This window comes from Malaclemys terrapin, chromosome 2 (genome assembly GCF_027887155.1).
Source record: "Malaclemys terrapin pileata isolate rMalTer1 chromosome 2, rMalTer1.hap1, whole genome shotgun sequence".
Taxonomy (NCBI): Eukaryota; Metazoa; Chordata; order Testudines; family Emydidae; genus Malaclemys; species Malaclemys terrapin.
In genome coordinates, this window is record NC_071506.1 from 222211409 (window position 1) to 222238587 (window position 27179).

At 43.1% G+C, this 27179-nt stretch overlaps 1 protein-coding gene across 5 annotated transcripts in view; it reads left to right on the forward strand.

Moving 5' to 3' along the window:
- RFTN1 (raftlin, lipid raft linker 1) overlaps positions 1-27179 on the forward strand; it is a 119191-nt gene that overhangs the window by 51466 nt on the left and 40546 nt on the right. For all 5 annotated transcript variants that reach the window (XM_054018067.1, XM_054018066.1, XM_054018065.1 and 2 more), the window contains exons 4-5: positions 269-377; positions 23116-23551. In XM_054018067.1, coding sequence (XP_053874042.1) covers positions 269-377; positions 23116-23551 — 545 coding nt within the window. The remainder of the gene's footprint in view (positions 1-268; positions 378-23115; positions 23552-27179) is intronic.

A 27179-nucleotide genomic window follows, 5' to 3' on the forward strand; every position in this document is an offset into this window, starting at 1 on the left:
TGGGAAGATGAAGGGATTAGGCAGCCACTTAGGCATAACCCAGCCATCATTTGGGGATAGCTTCCCTCCTTAGGTAATACATAGGTCTCTGAAGCTGCGGGTTCACCTGAGCTATGAAGCTGAGTTGGGTTCTGTGTAACATGTGCTGGGACCCAAGATTTGACTGAATGCTAGTTCTACATGGAACCAAACTTTATTAAGAATAAGTACGTAAGGATTTTTGGGGATCTAATTTTAAAAGCTCTACTTGTGTTTTCTGTCTCCTCAGATCTGTGGAAAGTGATGTTCACAGTGAAGGATACACACTGGAGCTAGAATGCTGCTCCTCCTTGGACCAACTCTCGGACAAAAAAAAGATACCAGATTTTATTGAGAAAGTAAGTATAAGGAAAACAACTTGAAAAGGATACAACACACCTAATAACTGCTGCTAGTTGTGTCCATCAGGGCAAATAGCCACTGCAAGTTTATCTTTCCTCCTCCTCCTCCCTGTGTTCTGTATATTTCAAATATTAACAAGGCTTCAGTAAAGTTTGCTACTCTTCTATGATTCCAATATCTGGATAGCATCTTCTCGTTATAGTGACTCAAGTAGATGTTAATGAACTTGTTTTACCACTGTACAATCTATCCATGCACTGTCATTGACTGTTGTGCACAGTCTCAGCTAAAATAATATATTTCCATCTTGGTGCCAATTGTTTGGAATTATTTGAGTTTAAAACTTGGATAATACTGTAGATAAAGAGGCTCATTATTTCCCGGAGTTGTCCTTACATAGAATTATTTTAAGCCAGATGTGTTCAAACTTTCAGTCAAGTTCCCCCCCTTACTAGTAACGGAATCTGTCTGTGCCCTTCCCCCTTTTACTGCACAGCCAAGGCTTCCTCAGCAGCAGAGCTGGGGAAGAAGGCAGGGCTGGGGCTGGAGAGGGAATGAGGACAGAGCCAGCCTGCGGGCAGTGAGGAGCTGAGGCTGGAGTTGGAGCTGGTCTGGAGGCAGAGAGGGAATGAGGGTGGAGCTGGACCCGGAGGCGGAGCAGGACTGGGGGCTGAATGGGCTTGGGGAGTATTGTTTTAAGCTATATTTCAGCATCAAGTAAAGTTCGATAGCTCAATCAAACCCTTTGCCACCCAGAAAAGTATTGGTTTTCACAAACTGTGATTCATGCTGAGGAATTTAAAGAGAATACTCTTAATTGTGATTTGTAGCCTTTTTCCTACTACTTGTGATAACATAATTTAATTAATTTGTAAATTGATCAGATTAAATCCAGTTTAGTGAACACCATTTCATTGTTCATGGTTCAGATTATACATCCTCTGTTATTGGGTCTTGAAATAAATTATTAAAAAGCAATGACAAAATATTTACATTTTAATTGTGGTGAGTAGTTAGGAAAGCTAAATATTAGCCCCATACTCCTCTGAAGTTCAAATCTAACAGGAGTGATTTCTGGGAGTGTGTAACATTCTGAAAGAGAAAATCCAAGAGAGGGTGACTATTCATCTTGTAATACAGGTATGGTTATAAATTTTAGATACCGGCTCAAACCAAAATCTAAACACTTTATTTTGGGAAAGTTTGGATCTGAATTTATGGGTTGGATGTATTGAAATTTTTCAGAACTAACTTCTGTTATTTTAGTCACACTTATGTAAACCTGAAGTAATGCAGTGGAGAATTGGTCTCAATATGTTTAAATTCGTTCTTCAGCTCTATGAGCTGTGCTACATAGAAGCCTGATATGCTGTGACCAGCTACCACCAGTAGTAATACGTCAATGCCCACAATTCCAGTAAAGGGGTGTGGCTAACATGAAAGCAAAATGATGGTCAAGAGCCACATACCTGTGCATGCACAAATAAAAAAGGTTTCAGTTTCTGGAATGTTTTTTTCCATGCTGTCTTCAGAGATCTTTCTGTTGCTTTAATTCACTTGATTATTGGGTTATACAAATACCTTTTGGAAAGATAATCATTTACATTTTGATATATAAAAGTGTATATTTAGTGTTGTGTATGTCATTCATTTTTGGAGATTTGATGTAGTAGAATTTGAAGTTCTTTGAAAATATTACTGTCAGGTGCATGTTGTCTCACCATTTGTATCTGATTAAAAACCAATGTGAAAATCTCTACACTTTCATGTATAACTAGTCCAGGAGGAGGGGAGAAAAATTACTTGTTTGAGAGTAGGAATTAATTGTCATATTAACTAAATTGAACAACAAAAATGTCCATTGCTTTTCAGGATAAAAAGAGATTTTTAAAACCAAATCAATCAAAAAAAACAATAAGCTCTCATTCAAAGGAATCAGGATAAAAATGTAAGCAATTGATGGTGGGGTTTGTGACTGGTCCCCTCTGGGGTGCCACCTGGGACTGGGGTACAGCTGAGCCCTCTGTTTTACCAATCTGAATTCCTGCTCACACTGACGTTGTGACAAGCTGCAAAATTCTCAAGCTTGCGCTCACACCAACATCCACTGGTTGGTGCCATGCCCAGCTGTGTTCATGAATGCTCTGGCCAGCCACTGCATGAACCAACAATAGAGAATCTACAGCCAAAATACAGCTCCAGGGTCCTAGGCTGAGGAGCTGGGGGTACCGTCCTACCCTGGTCAAAATTTGACCAGTATGAATTTATTACCCAATCCGCCCCTCCCTCGATGTGAGGGGGACAATGCACAAACCCTTGTTAACCGAGCTGAGATTTTTCCTTAAACACCTCACTCAAAAACAAACTGGTTAAGATGAAACATAAAACAGGTTTATTAACTACAGAAAGATAGATTTTAAATGATTATAAATAATAGCAAACAGATCAAAGTAGATTACCATAAGAAATGAAACAAAACCACAATATAAGCCTAATGTACTAGTTAGGATTTAAATCAGTTAGATAGTACAAGCAGATTAGCTTTTGCATACAAAGGCAGGCTTCCCTCCTTCCTGCCAGGGACCAGCACTCCCCTCCCCCCACGGTTCAGTCTTTTTTCCTCCAGACTTTCAGGTGTTGTGTTGTGAGGAGAGTGAGGTCCAGTCATGATGTCACTTCCCCCTTTTATATCTTATTCCAGTTTGCTGGAAAGCTCTTTTTCTCTGCCCTGGGTCAAACAGTTCCCATTATGTAGTGCTATCTCTGAGAGGTTTCTATTGTACAGAGTTCCTGGGGTAATCCTTGTGCGTATGTCCGTGTAGAAGGTCAGACTCACCCCTGAGGCACCTCCTGCTGGTCATCTCAGGAATTGCTCTTCCAGCATCCTGAAGCACCCCCTGCAGGCCAGTGATCCGCCTGTCCTCTGACCCTGTGTCCCTCTCATACCCCGGTGCTCTTTTATCTGGGGTGCTACCCCCTGGCAGTACACCCCTCAGTACTAGGGTCTCCCCTTCCCAGGGAACCCCCACCCAGTATCCTTACCTCACCTCAGAATAAGGCCACCAACTAGCCCCCACTCCCTGGGGCAGACTGCAGTACAGGCCACTCATCACAGGCAAGGTTGGGTTTGGACCTGCTGCCTTGGCCTACCTATGGGCTGCCCTCTGCAACCCCCAGTACCCCTTGGCCTCCTACTAGGCCACAGCCTGGGGCTATCCAGGCTGGAGCTCCCAGCTCCTCAGCCTTTCCCCAGCCCTGCTCTACCAGGTACTCTGTCTTAGCTCCCTGCAGCCAGGCCCTTCTCTCTCTGAAGGCAGAAAGAGACTGCTTGGCCTCTGGCTCACAGCCTTTTTATATAAGGCCAGCTGTGGCCTGATTGGGGCGTGGCCCAGCTGCGGCTGCTTCCCCAATCAGCCCAGCTTTTAGAGCTGCAGCCCTTCCACAGCCCTCCTTCAGGGCAGTTTTAAACCCCTCAGGGCAGGAGCAGGTAACCATCCTGCTACAGTCCTCAATAAGCCATCAACATTGTTTGGCCTTTTTATTGTTGTACCTGAAAGGCTGTTTGTGGGTGTTCTCAACCTCACATGTTTCAGTATCACATATGTAGCCAAACTTCATAACTTCAAATACAATGATAGCACATACAAACGAATGAGATATTAATGTCTAGCAGATCAAGACTTTTAGAATGATACCTCACAAGGCATATGTCGTATAAAACATTGCAAAATTATATGACGGTGAATATGGGGATGCCAGGGTGGCACAGGGTTGTTGGTTGTTTTAAAAATAGAACGCCACCAGTAATCTCCCCAAACCATGAAACACAATACAAACTATTTAATTTATAATTATTGAATATTCAGATCCTCAGTCATGTGGATTCCTACTACCTTTTGACTTACCAGTGACTTTTCTTGGAGTGGAGATTTTTTTCCAGTAACTTAATTTCTCTATGAGTTTTATTATGCAATGCTGAACAAGGGTGATTAACATTGACTTTGCGCAAAGGAACATCTTTGATAGTGTCTATCCTCAGTTAACTCTCTGCTTCACTCCAGACACTAACCATCACACTGCACACAACTGGACTATTTGTTCTTGGAAAATGCAGGGGAAATTCTGCTTGGTATAGCCATAGGTCTTGAACAAACATTGGCAGTTATAAGAAGCACAAAACAAAAAAAAAGTTTTGATCGATTAAAGAAAAACAGGATATTTCACTTGAAAGACACTGAGACATGATGTGAACATATGTTCTCTTTACTTGAAAACAAAACAAGAAGCCCAAGAAAATCCTTCAATCACATCTGTATTGTAGGTATAACTCGTGTTAGGAATCCTCTATGATGGGACCTCCCTCTAGCCTCCCACCTTTCCTTATATTCTGACCTCCCATAAATGATGTGCCATGGCTAGATGCATGAAGGAAGTGTTATGGAGACACGCATTGAAGGAAGTGTTATGGAGCTACGTGGAGACTGAAGTGTAGGGAAAGGGAAACTGGACTGATGTCTGTAGGAAAGAGAGTAATTTTCGAAATGTGTCAATATGTGAATACCAAACTTTTGCAAAATAGATATGCTGCTCTCAGGACTTTTGCTTTACACATCAATCTGCGATCCTCTTCTGTAGAAGTTCTGTAACAAACATGGAGGATTCATACATTCCAGATAGATTCTGGAAAGGAGTGAGGCATTCATGGTTAGAAAGCAGTTGGTAGTTGTGATTCATTTTCTGCACCATTGTTGTTCTGCTCTTTGGCTGTAAAAAATTGCTGATGCGCATCATTCTGCACCTTTGTCTCCTAGCCAAATAATGTTCTAATCTGTAGAAAGCTTTCAGTTTGATCCCACTGCAGAGGTTGGACAGCCTGCTTCTCTCTCCCTCAACTCCTCTGAACTCAATATCCTTCACTGTTCCAGTTGTGATTGGCCTGGGGAAGGCTGGACCAAAAACCAGAATCTGAAACCCAGTGGTGGGCATTGTCTTCGGATCTCTCCAACCACACCTAATTCTTACTCCATTGCTCTGTCCACTTTCGCTGAAGTGACCGTAAGATGAGGCTTATTGTATTTAACTGGTCTTCAGCAGAATGAGCACCATATACAACCCGATCATGGCTGTAACTCATGACGTAAACTCACTGTGTATCACTGAAATCTGGCTGGATGACTCTAGTGGACCTGTACTAACAGCTGGTGCTGAGTGGTAACTTTGTGATGCCTGACTCTAGGGGGGACAAGGAAGGAGTAGCAGCCATAGTTTTGCACTCTCAACAGTGGACTAATTCAAGTGTGTTTGCATGGTATGTGAATTCCAGGTTAAAGAGTAGCCACGTAATACTTATATATAATCACACTCCTGTGGATTTCCTACTGGAGCTAATCAAGCTGCTATCAAGCCTGTTTTTAGCATCCCCCTGTAGTCATAGTCTTCAGTGACCACACAGATGACATCTCCAACACTGGTTCAAAATCTCTCCGTTTTCAACATGGAGTTCTTCCCATTGATCTCCTGAGCAAGTCATATAGCCAGACGCACCCTGAACCTGATCTTCACTGCTGGCTGTACTCATCTTCTACAAATGGAAGTGCTGAGCCAGGGCAGTGGCAGTCCACCCTCTGAGACAATACAACGCAGTGAGATTCCAGGCAATCTGGAGGAGGTATACCACACAACTGCCAGATCACTAGGACATTACAATCATCTGCTACCCATAGTCATTGATTTACTTAACCCCAGGAGTCAGCATCCCACCCAGGTCTCCCTGGCTCAAAGGCAAGCTGAAACAGATGAAACACGAGGGTAGGATAATGGACTGTTGCTGGAGGAAGGGCAGTTTTAAATCCGTGGGACAGCATCACAAGACGATTGTACAAATCTTTGCCAGAATGATGTAGGAAAGCAAAGAAATCCTTCTCGTCCTCCATCAACGTTGCTGCATAGTTACAATAGTGGAGCTGTTCCAGAAGCACCTTTCTCCTTAAATGCATGAAAGGGCAGATAGATGGGGAAGACTGCAATTGTGTCATAGGACAGGTGGGGAGTTAGACAAGATACGTGTGTATTAACTGGAGAGGGGGAAAGGCTAAAAAGCTGCACTCTGTAGTACAGTTAAAAACAACTTTGTTTTTAAGTAAAAAGTACTAACACTTTGATTTCTAATTAATTATTTATATATTATTAAAAAAAAACACAAAAAATCTTTCAGACTATTTTATTTGTTAGATGGCTGTTCCTGATTTCTTCCAGTTTTTGGGTCCTTTTATTCCACATCTCTAATTCTTCATTGCTAGTACGTACTTTGCTTTGGACTTAACCCTCTTTTCAGCAGGAAAGAATAGCTGGACATGGCAATTTTTGGAGTCTATTAATGCTGTTGCTGGGCTGTTGATGGTTTGCTGCATAGTGGTACAAAGAGCTCTTCCCTGTATTCTCTGAGTACATTGTCTCTGTCAAAGCTCAGTAGAAAAATATTTTGTAAAAAAAATCAAACATTATTTTGTAGTTTAAACTGGCACTCTTGATATGCTTTTTGTTTAGAAATTTATTACAGAGCCTATCAGATGTTAGGCAGAGCAGGTGGAAATAAAAGATGGAAAGGGAGAAGAATTTGGGCCATGAGTATTGGTCATAGGGGTCATTCGTCAAAGGAATAAACAGTCTGAATGTACTTGAATGGTTGGGAAATGACCCCTCTAGAATATCATTTATTACCCAGAGGGATTACTTATCTATATGTGATCTGAAACTCTTTCAAATCATTTCCATCCTTCAGAAAAAACTTCCCTTCGTTCTCAAGTGTATGTACAAGAGAACAATACATTTATTTCTGTAACACATTGTAATGAAAACCATCTCAGACCAACTTTGTTTTCTGCATGTTTTCAGTGCAGAATAGTGCTTAATTTTTTTAAAATTTGGGTTCCTGGTGTAGATATGATCTAGAAGCAAGGGTTAAAACTGGACAGCAATGGCCCAGCTGTGTGCTGTCTGCTGCAATAATGGTATTTGTTGAAGTGTGTTTTGTTAACATTTTGAAAGAATATGTAAAACAAAGTATGGTGAAAAATCACAGATACTGTATGTTAAGCAGTATAGTGTGAAGGGGAACATCTGTTCTTGGTTAAACTTCTTTCAATGTGAGTTCTTTTGACTCAGCCATTTAATTCTGGTGTTGAGATATAAGCTCCATGAATGTCACAAAATTATTTTCATGATGTTCCCAGGGGCCTTGATGTGATTCTGGAATCCTTTGCCCCAGCAGATTTTGGGGTCATCCTCTTGACCAGGGTAAAAATAGATGTTGTAAAATCTTCAGTGTTCCAGTAGTTGTCTGGGGAAAAAAAGAAAATATTTGGAAACAGTAGATCTGTTTGTATTTGGTATTGTCCTGAAGGAAGGTATGGGCAAATTGTTCAGTCTGTTGAACTGCAGCTTCTACTGTAGATACTAAATGGTTGTTAGGAGAAAGCAAATATGGTTTTAGACTGATATTCTCAGGTTAAAAATAACACTTAATTCCTTCAAATAACATTGTAGATCCCTAAAACTAAGACAACTTGTAATATCTAATTTATGTCCATTACACTTTACATTTTGTGTTTTTCCCAGCTTGGACAATGAAGGTACACTAAGTCAGCGTTTAGTATTGTGTCAACTGACTATGAGTAAACCCAGCATAGAACACAGTTTGTCATGATATATACTGACCACTGAATCATATTCAGCCAGCTGACATGATTGTTGAAATCAATTTTCAAACTTGTATTTGCATAAATCTTTACTTGTTCCCTATTTATATTCACCCATTAGAAACGGTGTTTTTTAACAGAAGATTCAGATTCAGGGCGGTTTTCAGACTTCAAAGCTACAGTCACAAATCTGTAGCCTTATATCAAGCCATTAACAAACCTTCAGTAGGTCACTAGTAAGATTTATCCAAAGTGACCTGTGGTTAAAGTGTATGCCGAGGTTGGTGGGGACTGAGGAGAAGGATTCTTGAAGCCTGGAGGACGTTCCAGCTATATACCAGTTTTAAAGAGTAAATCTTAGACAAAGTAAGGCTATAGCTAGGCTGAGGTGGGTTTTTTTTTTTTAAGTTCTAGCACCCATGCTAGCCCTGGGTTACAGTAGCCACTAGAATTCTTATAATTATGTCATCCAACACTGCTCTAATGACACAGTGGTATATACCCTTGTGGACAGTCTCCACTAGTGCTCCCACCACTGCTAGCTGTAATGGAGCTTGCACTGGTGCTAGGACCATAAATTTCAGAAGAATCTTATTTCAGGCAAGGTCACCGACAGCATGGTTGAGCTGTATTGAGATGAGTAAATCCCTGATCTCTGTTATTGTACCACAATCTTAACTTTCAACTCCTGTTACTATTTCAGTACCCAGTGCTTACTTAAGCAAATCTCCTTTGACTTCAGTGGAAGTTTTGCTTGACAGGATACTGTGTTATTTGGGGCTGCTAAGGTTGGAGCCTTTGCCGAGCAAAAATTGCCAGTCATACTAAATTGTTTGATAAGTTTGTGAAGTGAAAAATTCCTGCTTTCAAAGATCCTACTGCCACAAACCAAAGCCACACATTCATATCTTAGGGTATAATTTCAGTCCTAATATGAGATCATCAGACTCGATTTGATGTGGATGTAAGACGGAATGTAAAGTGAAAGGTGCTTGTGCACTGCCCCACCAAGCCCCGTTTTTTAGTGCCATTTCATTGTTCTAGAAAACAGATTGAAGGAGTTGATGGAGAATTTGTAGTGTTTTCATCACTCATTCCTTTTTGGGCTCTGGTAGCTGGACACCTGTTTCTATTGTTGTTGTTTTTACAGCATCCTGCAAAGATGCATGTTTAAGAGCATTTATTTTACTTCATTCCAAAGTTCATTAGCTGAAAAACTTAGATTTTAACTGGAAGTATAGAGAGAAGTTAGCTATTCCTTTGTAAATAGAGGAACTCGTCAACATCAGTATTCCAAGGCCAGAAATCGCTTTTGTGTTTTACTGTTACGTGCATTGTTGCATGCGATTCTCCCTTCCAGTGTTTTGCTTTTGGTACCCTCTGCCGCTGTAATTCAGACAGAAAGCAACTGTAGCTTTGACATCTGAGCATAGCCTTGAATCTGACTCCTCTGATTAAAAAAAAATACAGAATCTAATGGATGAATGTAAGGAGTGGGAAAATAAAGATGTATGGAGATGCAGGTTCCGTAACAGAAAAAAGAACTTCAGCTGTGAAACATCCCCATCAGAAATGTACCATATGTTGGACATCTGGAAAACCTGATATAGTATTTCAGATTAATAAAATATAAAACTATTGAGCTGGTGTCTCTTTGCCATTTGCTAAGTGTAACAGGACAGCATTCTGCCCCTGCTCTCTGGAATCAGAAGAAACCTGCTCAGACTCCGCCAGTTGGATAGTCATATTTTGTAGTTTGTTTATGGTCCCACCACCCGCACCTCTCTAGTCCTGTGCAGTAATGCTATTTACAGCGTCCCCTGTAATTTCAGCCCGTTCCCCGGGGCCTGGCAGGAACAGAGGGTCTTCCCCAAGAGCTCTATCAGCCTAAGCTCAGCTAGCCCTGTTCATCTCCCCGGTGCTTCCTTCCTGTGCCTTTTTATCAGTCCCCATCTGATGGGCTAGTTAATCCTTTAGCTCACCTAGCCGGCCAGCCTGATTTGCCAATTACATTACATTCCCCAGTCAGACCTCCCTGGGGAAACGAATTAGTGCCGGAGTGATCAGAGTGCTGGCTCACCTGCCAGTTCCCAGCTTGTGGGTGGGCTTGCGCCTGCCCATGCCCAGAACTCAGTAGGTGCTAGCTCCCAGCCCTTTGTCACAGTAACTCAGATTTCACTTTCTGCAACCTAACATTCAGGATGCAAAAGTGTTGGAAGTATAAAGTTTAACACTGTTTCTGAGTGGCTATAGAAGTAACTAAAAAAATCTTCCTTCGTGCCATTGGCTGTGCTTGGCCTATTTTAAAATGAGCCTTAAAGCCTGGCTTATTGTTTCCGTTTTGGAAATGAGCATGAGGATAGCAGACTTACAGAAAATGTCCAAGACTAACTAAAAGCTGCTTTTAATTGTAAATATCTTTTTTTCAGAAACAAATACAGAAACCAAGGTGACAAAAAAGGAGAGGTTTGGTATTTATGATAAAATATGCACCAATAAATCCCAATGAGGAATGATTCAGTTGTAATGCTGTAGCCTAGAACAGCATTTTCATACCAATTCCTGACATACAGTACATACTATTCTCCTTGCTCTCCACCAGCATGTCCTCTTTGCCTCAAGACCTTTGAGGATATGTCAGTTATCAAAGTACATTTGTACAACTTGTGACAGGGACTTGAGAGATGACCATGGGCTCACTTCTTTATGTACATTAGGTGTATGATACCTGCTCTGAAGTTGTTATAGAAAATTAGAAATATTTATTTTATTAACTGGGACAGCCTAGACTTGATTTTTTAAAATATCTTTTGACCAAATTTGACCAACCCATTGTTTTTAGTGCAATGTATTTTCTCATCAGCAGCACTAAGTAGCAACTTTCTGTCTCTGAACTTATTACAGGCCTAACCTAATGCACATGGCTTGTGGAAAATTGGTGGGTTGTTACTAGAGAGTGACTTTTTTCCTCTGTTCAAATGGAATTCTGCTTCATCTGTTCTCTGTAAATGTTTTCTGTTGTTTGTTTTGTGTTAGCAACAGTTCCCTTTAATTGGTTGCTACTACATTCACTGGGCACCTTATTCTAGCATGAATCATACACCAAACCAGTCTATAAAGCCTTAATGAAATAACTACTCAATTGTAATGACTAGTTTCTGAAAAATTATTACCTAAGTCACCAGGGAGTCTCAACCTCAGAAACATTGCCAGCTGTGATGAATTAGAGTATATTGGTGGCATTAGTACAATGTATATTTACTCTGAATGCATGCCAAGAAATTCCAGCTCCTGGCATCAAAAAGTTAAGAGAAGTTTAGAACACTAGTCTTATTAAAATCAACTGTATTTGTGCTTGAATGCCCTTTCCAAGAGATGGGCTTTCATTATTAAATTGCTCTGCTGTAATTTCCGTGCTTGTTGATTTAGATGAAATACTGTTCTGAACTTGAAAGAAATGTTTGATCCGCAAATGTCAGCCCGTGGGAGAAATGCACAGACTGCTATTGTGAACAATTACAGAAACTGGCAAAAAAATAGTATGCTACTCAGTGTTTATATCTGTAATGTTCATGTTTCTGTATTGACAGCGGTGTCACCCTGTCCATTATACATCAGAGATTATTTGACAGTTGATAATGCAGTTATAAATATACAATCCAAAAAAAAAAACTTGCCAGGGGATTTCATTTAAATAATTTGAAAAAAATCCATTTATAATTGTTCATTTATAACTAACAATGCCCCATTCCCTAAAATCTGGATTTCTGTGATGGTTTTTGGTGCCTGTAACTCAAACAGATTATTTTTTGAAAATAGAATTTTGTAAATCAGCTATCCCACCATGAGATGTGATTTTACTACATCTTAAAAGCAAAGTTGGGATGGGTCTGTAATTAGATAGGAGATCTCCAAGGAAATCGCAGGTGCCTCAGCAAGTGATTCAGTAAGTGGCACTCTGATCTATTGCCTTAGCATTGTGTTTGGCCACACTACACTGTGCTGCTGACAATGCCTTTTTTCAGCTGAGGCATAAAACTAAAGTCCCAACCATTTAGGAAATAATCCTTGATGCTTTTCACAAGTGTTAGGAGGTGTTAGTCAAAGTGTCCTGGCCAAATTCCAAGTTGGGTAATTACAGGAGAGATTTGATGAAGGTTTTGTTCCTCTTCCCACTTGAGTCCATGGGAGATTTGCCATTTACTTTACTGACAGCAATGGGTAAAGCTGTCTTTTTTTGTTTTGTTTTTCCTCAAGACAAAATGCCATTTATATGAAGCAAATTACATGGGCAGCATTAAATTCCAAAAATATATAGGTTGTGGCTACACATGAAACTTGCACCTGGTTAAACAGAACCTATTTTAGAATTGATGTAATTAAATCAGTGCAAATCCACTAATATAAGACAGCTGTAAACTGATTTAAAATGTGTCCACGTAGGGATTTACACTGGTTGAACTAAACTGGTTTGAAAATTCTAGTTAAACAGGAATAAGTTGTGTATGTAGACCAGCCCATATTGTAATGGCCCATATCAACTAAACAATGCTTTATAAGGTGCTAGAAATGTTTCTGTATGTATCCGAGGAATGAAACAAGAAATGTCTTTACTTTTTTTATCTTATTGGCGCTTCCCTTTGAAAAATTCCAAGAATTAAAGGCTAATGTGCGTATAACATGTTCAAAAATGCAACAAATTTTAATAAAAGCCTCAGTCAATGTGGAAAATGTATTGTAGGGAGGTTTTTGTTATGTTGAGTTCATTCTGCTGCAGCATGCTGTACAGATGCAATTTCTGTGTTTTTATGCTTTTGTTTTTCTCATTTAGCAATAGAACATAACGTGAAAAGGACCTTTCACTATTTGTGCTGTGGATTGGCACATAAAGACAACCAATTGTAATATTTGTCCAATCTGGAATACTTTCAGCACTAGCCTGCCAAAATGAAATAGTGTTCTTTTCATTCAGTCCAGCTTCACTAATGTATTTCCCCCACGTTGATTCTAAATTGTGCATTTGCTGGGATATTTTCCTCAAAGGCTGGTATGTTGGAACAGACTTGATTTCCTGTATGATGGCTTGAAGGGTTAAAAAAATCTGCATTTCTTCAAGGAACTTTGCAGCTGGTTTACAAGCATTTTGTTCCATGTAGTCACACAGCTTCTGGGCACAACCTCCCATGGTGCTGGGGAGATTTATTTATTTATTTATTTTAGAGCTCTGTTCTTATAAGCATATTGTATGACTTCTAGTAAGTACACTGTCTCATCATGCACGCAGAGAGTTTTCATTTGATTTGCCTCATGCTTCTTAAATATAAAACAGCAGCATGCTTTGCTACCCTTTTACTATTACATTTGACTTTTTGTGATGAAGAAAAGTTGCAGCTCTAGCACATGCAGCACTTTGTTTTCTTTTTTTAAGAGATTTAACCATCCAAGTAGTTTTCATGGTAGAAAATAACAAGAAAGCATGTTCCACCTTTTGATAACTTGCTGGGTGGCAATGCTGAAGATTTGTCTTCAGCCTGCGAGAGAAGCTTATACCTGACTGTCCTTACAGAAGCAGTTGTGAATGCTACTTTTACATCTACAACCAGGCCATTTACATTCGTAAAGTAATTTGTCCAAATGACCTAAAAAAAGCTTAGCAGATGTGCTGCACAAGTTACACGCATTTCAATCAGCAGCACAAGTTTCAGGCTTTCCCCCAAGCGCTTGCTTATGTCCTGTCACCAACTCAAATACCTTTGATAGGAAGCATCAAACTTCAGATTATCTTGTATTAGCACCCACACCAGCTCCAGTATATTGCTTACAAAGCTTGGTTTTTCGTTACTGTCAGCTGCTTCCCAGTCATTGAAGCTGAAATTTGGCATTCATGGTTTCAGCCTCAAAAGAAGTGGGGATTGGGGAAGTTGGTGATTGTCTATTTTTAAAAACAACAACAAATAAAATGAAACAGAACCTATGCTGCAAGTTGCTTGAACTCATCATAACGTTCTGATTTCAAAAAATAGTTTAAAATTTAAGCAATGAAGTTCAGTGGGCAATTGAAACTTAAAATAAGGGTGAGCATGGTAAACCCCAATGACCTTATGTATATATATAAGTTTGAGATATTTACATTTGAAAAATAATTGCTGAATAAATGCAGTAATAACTTTTCAAAATATGAGAGATTTCAATAAATACTAGCTGTTTGAAAATGCGTTCGTCCAATCATGGCACGGAGGTTGTAAGACTGTGTGCAGATGGCTTAAGTTGATTAGTCCACTAGGCCAACAAAACCTACATTTCTTAGGGCTCTAGGTAGGGTTCTAAAAATAAAATCAAATTCTAAATAAAAACTGCCTCATTTTGGAAATATAAAATGTTAGGAGTTGATTCTTTGATTTGCTCCTACGTGTTTCTGTGGAGAGTGGGGAGGAAGCATTATTGCAGTAAAATTATACATCTGTTGATGTATTATACCTTTCATTGCACTGCTAGTGTAACACTTTCACTATCCCTGCCTCATTGAGATTAATTAGATGCTTGCCCCACTGATTTTATTGGGACCATGTACAATGGGATTTGAAACAAGGCACTATATCCTGGTTACTGTTTTACTGCTGAATAGTTTATTTGTAAAGTGCCTTGAAATAAATTCTATATGGATTTTTTCAGTCTCTACGATATGGTTACAATCCTAGGTTGATCATGATGAGAATATCAATCCATCCTCAGTTCCCCTCTGTCCCTTCTGAAAACGAGCCATTTTCCAAGAACAGGTATTTCTAAGAACAAACACCTTTTCTGGATGTGCTGAAATCTTATCACATTGCTGCAGTACCTGTGAATGCTGCTGTAATTCAGTGCACAGTGTGCGTTAGCCTGCTATGGGGTGACAGCTAGGGTTCCAAGACCAGTAAATTATGTATTGTGCTCAAACCCTGTACTGTACCCTGTACTGTGCTCAAACCCTGGCAGCTGCCTACTAGTTAAATTGCTATAATTAGCTGAGCTGACATTCTACTATACAAATGCAGTTTAGATTAGCACTGGAAGATGAAGAGACTTTGTAACACTTGCTAATAATGAGTGTATTACAAGTATTTGTAAAATTGCAACAAGGAGTCAGACACATTAGGCTATTATGAGTGCATCATATCGTTTGCATGCACTTGGATCAACTGAGCAAGCCAGTCACACATTGACTTTCTTCTAGCCCATTACAAATAACATGCTTCAGTTTATTTATAGAGACCGCTAATGCTGTCCGGCTTTCTTCTATTAAATAGGCCACTGTAATAGCATTTTTACTTTCCTGTTAATTGAGATGAGATTGCACTGCGGTAATTATCCCATTTTAGCAACGAGCCTCACTCCAGTCAGCAGCTTCTGTCCATCTGCAAACTCGTCCTGCTGACTATCACCCTGTTTCCTGGGGAACCATGCTTCAGTTCCTACCATCACACTCCTTAAAAGTTAATTAAACATGCAAAATCCCAATGGTTTGAAAGAGGAAGTTCTCTGTGTTGATCAGATGTCACCTATAGGTTGTGTATATATTCAGCACAGTAATGTGATTCTCAGGAAATAGATGATTCATAAAAAATGTCTGTGGGTGGGGGCAAAATGCAGAAATGAGCTTCCTCTTTATTTTTTAGTGTTAAATAAAATTGTTAATATCTCAAACTTCTTCCCCACCCACCTCACTTCCCAGTGCGGTAGAACTAATGTGATGGGTTCACTGGATAATTCATTCTTTCATTGGCAATTGAAAAGCCTGAGCTGCTTTTATATAGGTTCATAGTAATCAGAACTGTAGAGAATAACCAGGATGCTCCGATTCTGCTGGATTATTTGCCTTGAAAACACAGTATTAGCCTGAGGTTGAAGAACTCCTATATTTTGAGGCCTTTTCTTTCAAAATAACTAAGAATATGCACCACAAACCCACTAGTGTCTTTCTTCTCCCAGGGAGGAGTCTGATGCATGAATTAGCAACCAGTCTCCTCTCTCCCTGACATTTTAAAAGTCTAGATCAGGGATCGGTAACCTTTGGCCCGCGGCTAGGGTGACCAGATGTCCCGATTTTATAGGGACAGTCCCGATATTTGGGGCTTTTTCTTATATAGGCTTCTATTACCCCCCCACCCCCGTCCCGATTTTTCACACTTACTGTCTGGTCACCCTACCCGCGGCCCACCAGGGTAAGCACCTGGCTGGCTGGGCCAATTTGTTTACCTGCTGCGTCCGCAGGTTCGGCCGATCGCTGCTCCCACTGGCCGCGGTTCGCCGCTCCAAGCCAATGGGGGCTGCGGGAAGTGGCAGTGAGCACATCCTTCTGTCCGCGCCGCTTCCCGCAGCCCCCATTGGCCTGGAGCAGTGAACCACGGCTAGTGGGAGCCGCGATCGGTTGAACCTGCGGACGTGGCAAGTAAACAAACCGGCCCGGCCTGCCAGGGTGCTTACCCTGGCGGGCTGCGTGCCAAAGGTTGCCAATCTCTGATCTAGCTTATGCTCCTGATTCTCCTCTCAATTCTACTGGTGCAAACAGATTGAAGTCAGTGGGAGTTTGAGTCAGTAGGATTGTGCCTGTGTAACCAGGAGGAGAATTTCAACAGCCTCTTGCTGTTCTGTCTTGGACCTTGCATCTGTTACTTCCTGCACCATTAATATATATTTGTTATTACTTGTACAGTCTCATTATCGTTCTTGCATTCTTGCAATTTCATTCCTACACTTTCCCATCATTCATCTTTATCTAAAATTTTAAGAAGCGGAGTACCCCAGGGGTCGATCCTGAGGCTGGTTTTGTTCAACATCTTTATTAATGATCTGGATGATGGGATAGATTCCACCCTCAGCAAGTTTGCAGATGACACTAAGCTGGGGGAGAGGTAGATACACTGGAGAGTAAGGATAAGGCCCAGAGTGACCTAGACAAATTGGAAGATTGGGCCAAAAGAAATCTGATGAGGTTCAACAAGGACAAGTGCAGAGTCCTGCACCTAGGATGGAAGAATCCCATGCACCACTATAGGCTGGAGACTGAGTGGCTAAGCAGCAGTTCTGCAGAAAAGGACCTGGGGATTACAGTGTATGAGAAGCTGGATATGAGTCAGCAGTGTGCTCTTATTGCCAAGAAGACTAATGGCATATTGGGCTGCATTAGCAGGAGCACTGCCAGCAGATCGAGGGACGTGATTATTCTTCTTCGAGTGATTGCTTATGTGTATTCCACAAAAGGTGTGCGTTCTCGCCACGTGCACCAGTGTTGGAAGTTTTTCCCCTAGCAGTACCCATAGGGGAGCGCCCCAACGACCCCTGGAGTGGCGCCTCCATGGCGCGGTATAAGGGGTATTGCGTGCTCCCCCCACCTTCAGTTCCTTCTTGTCGCCAGTGAAGGTGCTTCGGAAATGCTCTGCTCCAGTTTTGCTGTAGCTTGTCCCCAGAACTCTTGTTCGTTCAGTGTATGTGACCTGCAGTTAGTACTCGATTAGTTTTAGTTTAGTTTAGCTAGTGTGCCTGGGCTGGTCATGGTCGAGGGAACATTCCCGACGCAGTTCACCGCTCAGCGCCCATTCCATGCGTAGTTTACGTGGGTCGCTGTCAACTCCCATCAGGTTGTCTGGCTGGGTTCCATCTGACCAAGACTCCAGGCACCCCTCTGCCTTGAGGAGCGAACACCAACAGGACTGAGGCAGACGCCACTGAGGGTCCTCATCTCAGAGGGGCTATTGTAGCCGCTCGCGACACGAATGTCGATGCCATTCCTGTTCGTCATCTCGCTCCAGGACCCCGCCACGGCACTGCTCCACAGCCCCAGGCATCAACTGCCAGCAAGTCGCCATCACGGATCCGCCCATCGGAGCCGATCGCCGAGCAGCTGTTACCGATGGTACCGGTCCTCCACATCGAGGTCGCAGTCTCAGGATTGCCAACGTTTCTCCTGGTCCAGGGACAGTGGCAGGTCATACATCAGCCTGTGGCTCCTTCGTAGCTGTCTATCCAGGGGTCAGGCCAGCCAGGCTGAACAGCCGGCTCCGCTGGTGCCACAGCAGGTGCAGTAGCACTGGGCCCCGTGGCTGGCGCAATGGTACTAGTGGGCACCATGGCCCCCGACGCAGCCCCCCGTGGGGGTTTGCTCAGTGGCCGGAGCCTCAGAAGAGCCGTCAGCCTCCCTCTCCCAGCCTCTGAGGAAAGAGTCGGTGGGACATACATCCTTGGCACCGTGCCCAGAGACCAACCAGGTAGTGGAACCTCCGGTGCTGGTGGGTATGCAAAGTATGGTGCCGGCCTCCTTGCCCTCCCCTGATGAGGCAATTACGACCTCTCCTCCCTCCATCCCGCAGGAGGACTCTAAGGCCCACCAAGAACTATTAAAAAGGATGGCATCAAGCCTCAACCTCCAGGCAGAGGAGGTTGAGGAGCCCTCGGACTCCCTGTTTAACGTACTGTCCACCTCGGTATCGGTCAGGGTGGCCTTCCCTCTCCACAAGGGAGTGGCGAAAATGGCCCCCATCTCTAAGAACGCGGAATGCAAGTATTTTGTTCCCACCCAGGGTCATGAATACACCCATCTTGCCCCTAATTCTCTGGTGGTCGAGTCGGTCAACCACAGGGAGCGGCAGGGCCAACCAGCCCCTACTCCAAAAAATAAAGATTCAAGGAGGCTGGACTCATTTGGAAGAAAAATTTATTCATCCTCGAGTTTTCAGTTACGGGTGGCAAACCATCAGGCTCTCCTGGGCCGGTATGAGTTCAACCTGTGGGGCTCTTTGCCCAAGTTCGAGGACTCCTCCAGGAGCGTTGCAGGAAGGAGTTCAAAGCACTGGTGGAGGAGGGTACAGCGGCTGCCAGGGCAACCCTGCAGGCAGCATCGGATGCGGTGGATAAAGCCGCGCAGTCCATGGCCTCCATGGTGTCCATGAGAAGGGCGTCGTTGCTCCTGCTGTCTGGGCTGTCCAGTGAGTCACAGACCTCCCTGCAGGACCTCCTGTTTGATGACAAAGCTCTGTTTGTGGAACAGAGAGACGTAAAACTGCATGGCCTGAAAGACTCCCGCACGACGCTTCAGACTCTGGGCCTCTATCTTTCGGCTCCGGCTAAACCTAAGTTTAAGCTGCAGCAGGCGCTCGCCCAGGCCATCCACTCTAAATATGAGCAAAAAGAACAGGAGTACTTGTGGCACCTTAGAGACTACTCCTGTTCTTTTTGCGGATACAGACTAACACGGCTGCTACTCTGAAACCTCTAAATATGAGCCCGCTTATAAAAAGTCACGGGACTATAAGAAACGCCTGCAGAGGCATTCTTGGCCTGCCCCCCAGCCTGGGTCCTCCAAGGGCAATCAGGCAGGGAAACGGCAGTTTTGACGGGATGCCCAGGGGCGCCCTGTCAGTTCTCATCAGGAATCCACCCACAGTAAAGCTTCCCTTCTCCAACTGGTTGTGTGCTTTCTTCCCGGAGTGGTTGCAGCTGACCTCGGACCAATGGTTCCTCAACACCATCTCCCAGGGTTACACCCTCCAGTTTACCTCCACCCTGTCCAACCACCCTCTGCCCCCTGTCCTTCCTGGGAGACCCCTCTCACGAGGCTCTGCTCAAGCAGGAGGTGGGGCGGCTCCTTGGTCTAGGAGCGGTGGAAGTGGTGCCAGGGGAGTTCAAATGCAAGGGGTACTACTCCCGCTGTTTCCTTATCCCGAAGGCCAACGGGGGGCTCAGGCCCATCCTGGACCTGCGAGGCCTCAACCAGTACATGGTGAAGTTCAAGTTCCGCATGGTCTCCCTGGCCTCCATCATCCCCTTCCTGGATCCCGGGGACTGGTTCGCCACCCTTGATCTGCAGGACGTGTACTTCCACATCCATATATTCGAGGGGCACAGACGCTTCCTCCGTTTCATGGTTTGGCAGGAGCACTACCAATTTACGGTCCTCCTGTTTGGCCTGTCCACTGCCCCCAGGGTATTTACAAAGTGTATGTTGGTGGTAGCGGCCTACCTCAGGCACCAGGGGGTCCAGATTTTCCCCTATCTGGAATGACTGGCTCGTCAAGGGCAGCTCCCGGTCGCAGGTGTGGGATCACATGGTGCTCCTTCTGCCCACGTGCGTCACTATGGGCCTGTTGGTAAACGACACCAAGTCCACGTTAGTCCCGGTACAATGCATAGAGTTTATCGGGGCAGTCCTGGTCGCCACGTTGGCCAGAGCCTCCCTCCCTCAGGGCAGGTTCGAGACCCTGAAGGGGCTCATCGACACGGTCACAAGGTTTCCAGTGACAACAGCCAGAGCATGCCTCCAGCTCTTAGGTCACATGTCGGTGTGAACGTATGTGGTCCGCCACGCCAGACTCAGGATGAGGCCCCTCCAGCTCTGGGTGGCCTTGGTGTTCTCCCAGGTCAGAGACAGGATGGACAAAGCCCTCACTATGCCCGAACCGGTGATCGCCTCCCTACGATGGTGGTCCTCCCTGGGGAACATGCTCCACGGGTCCTGTTCAGAGGCAGGCCCCCGTCGATGGAACTGGTGTCCTATGCATCGGACCTGGATGGAGAGCCCATGTGGGGGACATTTAGACTCAAGGTCTGTGGTCTGTGCAGGACCTGGCCCTCCACATAAATGTCAAGGAGCTCAGGGTGGTGAGGCCGGTGTGCATGGCTTTCCGCTCGCACCCGGAGGGCCGGGTGGTCAGGGTTCTCATGAACAACACAGCCTCAATGTTTTACATCAACAGGCAAGGCGGGGCCTGATCCTCTGCCCTTTGCCAGGAAGCCCTCAGGCTGTGGGACTTCTGTATAGCCCACGACATTTGCCTACAGACCTGCCACCTACTGGGCACCCGGAATTCACGGGCAGGGTACTCCCCAGGTGGACCTGTTTGCGACTCGGCAGCTAGACGGGTCTCGGAACTCAGGGCCCTGACCTCTGAGCCCCCATACATGGTGTTCCATAAGGATAAGGTCCAGCTCTGTCCACATCCTTCATTCCTCCCGAAGGTGGTCTCCGCCTACCACGTGGGTCAGGACAGTTTCCTGCCGGTCCTCTGCCCAAACCCCATGTGTCCAGTGAGGAGCGCCACCTCCACATGCTGGATGTGCGACGGGCTCTGGATTTCTACCTGGAGTGGACAAAACTGTTCAGAAAGTCCTCACAGCTGTTCATTGCCTCGGCTGAATGCGCGAAGGCTCAGCGGCTCTCCAACTGGATCACATCGTGTATCCGTACCTGTTATGACCTGGCGGGAATTCCCCCGCCATCAATTGTGAGGGCACACTCGACTAGGGCGCAGGCCTCGTCAGCCGCCATTTTGGCCCATGTCCCCATCCAGGACATTTGTAGGGCTGCTACCTGGTCTTCAGTTCACACTTTCAACTCGCATTATGCGATTGTCTCCGAAACCAGGGAGGACGCTGGGTTCAGCAGGGCTGTGCTCCGTCCCGAGAATCTGTGAACTCCTACCCACCTCCAACAGATATAGCTTGGAATCACCTATTGTGGAATACACATAAGCAATCACTCGAAGAAGAAAAGACAGTTACCTTTTCCGTTAACTGGTGTTCTTCGAGAAGCTCATGTCTATTCCACATTCTGCCCTCCTTCCCCTCTGTTGGAGTTGTCTGGCAAGAAGGAACTAAAGGTGGGGAGAGCATGCAGCGCCCCTTATACCGCGCCATGGAGGCGCCACTCCAGGGGTTGCTAGGGGCGCTCCCCTACAGGTACTGCTGGGGGAAAACTTCCGACACCAGTGCACATGGCGAGCATGCACACCTATTGTAAAATAGACATGAGCAACACATCTCGAAGAACACTAGTTACAGAAACTGTAACTGTCTTTTCCCCTCTATTCAGCACTGGTGAGGCCACATCTGGAGAATTGCATCCAGATTTGGACCCCCCAGTACAGAAAGGATGTGGACAAATTGGAGAGAGTCCAGCAGAGGGCAACAAAAATTATCAGGGGGCTGGGGCACATGACTTATGAGGAGAGGCTGAGGGATCTGGGCTTGTTCAGTCTGCAGAAGAGAAGAGGGGGAATTTGATAGCAGCCTTCAAATACCTGAAAGGGGGTTCCAAAATGGATGGAGCTCGACTGTACTCAGTGGTGGCAGATGACAGAACAAGGAGCAATGGTCTCAAGTTGCAGTGGGGGAGGTCTAGGTTGGATATTAGGAAACACTGTTTCACTAGGAGGGTGGTGAAACACTGGAATGGGTTACCTAGTGAGGTGGTGGAATCTCCATCCTTAGAGGTTTTTAAGGCCTTGCTTGACAAAGCCCTGGCTGGGATGATTTAGTTGGGGTTGGTCCTGCTTTGAGCAGGGGCTTGGACTAGATGACCTCCTGAGGTCTCTTCCAACTCTAATCTTCTATGATTCTGTGAATTATAAATAAATCTTAAATTTGATTATTCATTATGTTTCTTTGTTTATCCACACAGACATTTTTACTCCAAATGTATCTCTAGAACTAGTTCAAATTCTAAAATGGTACTACAGTAACTTTGTTCTTTATACTCTCATCATGTGAAAGTTTGTCATTTGTTCCTCAATTTAAAATAAGGGGCTAACAAAGATGTATATGTAGCCCAGGGAATTTGTGGGACTTTCACTTGCATACCCATTGAGTAAGCAGAGTACACAACATCCTGTTATGGAGCAGAATATGCAGTGTTGTTCAACTCCAAGTGTCTTTAACTTGGCACTATAAAACTTGGGTTAGGCAAAGCTACATCTGGTAATGTGTCATAAATAAAGCCTTTCAAACACAGATATTCGTTTCCAATGAAGAAATACAATGTGCATGTCATTGCATAGGCCTTTCTCTTTCTTTTTTCATTTTCACATTTCACAGACGGTTGAAAGAACTTGTCATTCTGTTTCTCTAGAATTTAACATTTTATGTAAAGCTAATTATGAGAATTTTCCTATAGTAGCAGATGAAATACTAAAATTACATGGTAGTTCCCTTTAAGTGTGTTATTTTCAGAATATGTCTAGTCCTATAAGACAACTTGCAAATTAAAACAGTCTCCTTTGATTTGTAGATTCAAGATGCAGCAAGTCAAGGCTTGAAGTTTGTTGGAATTATACCTCAGTACAGTTCCCAGGTGAACTCCCAAGCCAGCGCCGCTGTGGCACCCACCGCTAACAACTCTGCACAACCACAAGATGTAAAAAATACATCAAACTATTCAGAGGATCATGCTTCATTGGATAGCAAGAAAGCAGATGATGCTAATGGATGCAGTGCACCAGCCCCAAGTGAGGAAAATGCTGACCAGAGTGTAGAGCTCAGTGGGGATGTAAGAGGGGAAGAACCAGTTATTGAGCATCTGAGCTTAAACTCTGCAGGGGAGAATGGAGAGCAGTTTCAAGGAGAGAGCCCAAGTGTTTCACCAAGACTCAGAGAAGCAACAGACAATCAAGAAGGGGTAGCAGAAAGTGACACATCAGCATTGTGTACAGAACCACTTCCTGGAAGTAAGTACTGTAGTGACCTTTGATATGAACAAGCAAGTTTTAAACTGTTATGTTCACAGCATCTTGGAAAAGTGAATGTAGCATTGCAACAGGGAAAAGATGCACACTATGAATAATAAAACCTTTTAACCCACTTTTCAACTTGGCTGCACACTTCATGACCATTTAATCATAAGTTTTTAGGCATTCATAGGAGCAATAAAAGATCAGGTGCAACTCCATTGTGACCAGTTAGGTTTATCCTTCTGTGCTATTTCAGTGGGGTTTGCAGGGGGCAGTTGTCATCTCAGATTTGGGCTTCCCTCTTTAACTTATTTTTGCCTCTTTCTCACGTGGAAAGTTCATATGCTTGCTGTTCAGCTGGGTTTGTTTGCTACTGCTCCCTCTTGTGGTATTGAAGTCCTCAGAGCTCCTGAGCTTGGTTGATTTCCATCTACTACTTCCCCATCTGAAAAGATGATAATGTGCCCGAGAAGGCTTTACAGTTCTCAGTCACAAATGGGACAGTCCTCAAACCCTTTCAGTGTGTGTCAGCACCACTGTAGGTGAACAGATAGTGGAAAATAAACCAGACCAAGAGTTCTGAGAACACAGAGGATATAGACTCTCAGACAGGTGGAGATGGTAGTTGCAGATCTCCAGTTAGGACAGGGTCAGATAGCAGTAAGAGGGAAGGGGTAGTTATTCATGGTAAATGTTCATTCTCATAAATTCATTACACTTGATCATTTTCATCTTCTTATTCTTATGTATTTGTTATTGGAGGGTGGTTCATCATAAACTATTTCCCTGTGTCCATTTTGTTGTCCTCTAGTTGCACATTCTACTTTAAATGTGCCATTTTGAACCACTTAAAAAAAAAATCTTGGCAGGGAGATGCCACCAGACTCCCTATTTGATCTGTTTACTTCTGTGTGGGGTACTCAATAGCTTCACCTGCAATTACAAATAAGACACGGGTTAGAGCAATTTAGAAGCACAGTGTCATTGGGGGAAGGAAATGTTTACTCTTACCTTTTCCCAAATTATTCTGAATTGAATCTCATGCTTAACGATTAGACCTTATAATATTTTCCCCTTTCTTGTCTAGCTTCTTATAAAACACTTTTTACACTAGTTTCTCATACTGTTTTGCTTAGTTGTCCATTTGGTATTAATTATTACTTTATATAATGAAATTCCACCTAAATTGTTTTCACAACCATCATCTCCTCGGTTGTAGTTTATTCCCATGCCTTATATTTTACATAAGCTTGTCCAAACTGTTCTATTCCTCTTAGGATTCTGTATCTGACAGTAAGAGTGACTTCTTAGCCTCCTCCATAGAATATTGGCCTGATTATTTGTATTTTTACATAACTAAGTTTTGAGGGGGCCTGAATCAAACTGGCCACCTTTTACTGTACTTTCTTAATTGTTTGTGGGACAGTAAAGCAGCCAGATTTATCCAAAGTAGATCCCAAAGTGGTTGCATTTGTCTCTTATTAGAATAGTTTATCCAGATTTGTATTAGACCCTTACGCATCTCAGCATTGTATTTGCATTTGCAACTGCTTCTAAACAAGGGGTATATCCAGTTCAGCCAGGCAAGTTACTCTCTCTTTCTTACATAAGAGTACTTTTGAGAATACTCATGTCCCATGTTTTATTTTCTCCTTAGCTTTACACTTTTCTACACTGAATTGTATGAGCCTCTTACTGCATTTGCCCATTCTTGTAGTCTGTGCATTGTATTATGAAGTTTATCCAGGTCTTTGGATACATAAAGTCAGGAAAATCCGGTTCCAATTTGATTTCCTGAAGGGCACCACTTGTCTGTCTGTCACAAATGGTTTCCATTCCTTAATTACATCTATCTTCGGACTCTGAGATAGCTCATCTGTGCCCAGCTTTCTGACAATTGTACTAAAACTTTTAGTTGTGGAACTTATTTTAAGGCCTTCTGGAAACCCCCAAAAATTTCACCCTAGCTGCTGATTCACTAGGCAAGATCTTCAGTTTCTCTGTCTCTGTTGACCTTCTTTGTTTAACTTCTTTCTCTGAGTGCTTTCTGATTTGAGAGTACTTCTCAGCCAGTGTACAGGTTGAATAATGCTTCCATTTTCCAAGAATGGGGATCTGAGAAGACAGTTTTATGAAGTATCTCACCTGTAGCTGGATTTTTCCAAATATATTGTCCCCACCATATAGCTGATTTCTTTATTATTCTTGAGTGACCGTGAGTTCTTTCAGTACTTCCTTTTTCTCCCATGGAAAATGAATTTGGCATCAATCTTTCATCCTCCCTTGTGAACTCTGAATCCCTGCATAATTTTTGCATTGTCTCCCTTTTCTTTCACCAGACAGTGTCTGCTCTCTCTTGGACTTTTCTTCTCCTGAATTCATCTTTTGGAAATGGTTGTAGTATTTGTTACAGTTTGTGCAGTCTTTATTTCATTATTTAATTTAGGGTATGTCTATACTGTTGCTGGATGTATAATTACCAGCTTGTGTACGCATGCCTGCACTAGCTTTGATTGAGCTAGTGTGCTAAAAACAGCAGGGTAGCCGCGGCGGCATGGGCGGCAGGCGAGGCTGTCCACTCAAGAACTTATGTGGAGTCTTGGATGGCATTGTAGTCAGGCAGCTAGCCTGTGCTGCCACTCTAGCTACACTGCTCTTGTAGCACTCTAGCTTAATCAAAACTGGCATGTGTATGTCCACCTGAGTTGGAAATTACATCTCCAGCTGCAATATAAATGAACCCTTTGTGTTTCTCATTCTTACACTCTTACAATGTCATTTTTATGCTAGCTGATCTGTATCTTTGCCTAATATTTTGTAGAGCCCACATGACTTTTTCTCATTTTTTATTACTCTTTGCATGTCTTTGTTTATCCACATTGACCTTTTCCTATTCCTATGTGTATGTATTGCCAAAAGTTTTATACAATTCACAGGCATACAGTACTTTTGCACAAGAAATTCTTCCAGTGCTTTTCCCACCTGCCTTTGTTTTGTCACCTAGCTAATCTCCCCTTATGTAGAAGTTTTTCTCTTGACTTTATTATCTGTATCTACTGTTACATTCTTGAGCATACATATTTATTTTTATACCTGTAAAGAGCCAACCCCCAACTTAGCTACACAAATAATAGTAGTAGTAGTTGAACATTTCTCTTTTCTGTTTTTTTCTTTACTGAATTCCTCACTTCTCTTATTTCTTTTGAAATTCAGAATCTTTGTCCTTTTTGCTTGTACATTGAACCACTATCGACAATGGCTTTCATCAAGGGGTCCTCCAAACCCGGATTAAAATGGTTTTAAGTGTACATGTAACCAGGATAAAATATTTTGAGTAACATTTCAGAAAATACCATGCTTTCTGAAACTACTGAAGAGGATTTTAATCTTTTTATACTTTGCTGAAAATCATTGTCAACAATGGCCTATTTTCAAGTGTAGACAGGACTTCTTTGGTATCAAGTTAGTTCTGATTACAAACCAGATCAGATTTTTCTTGCTATTGTTTGTTTGCCTACATTTACACTTTCACTCACGTCATCAAGGGCCTGGACTAATGCCTATTAAGGCCAATGACAGAATCCAGTTAACCACAGATGTGTGTAGGATCAGACCTGCACAGCTC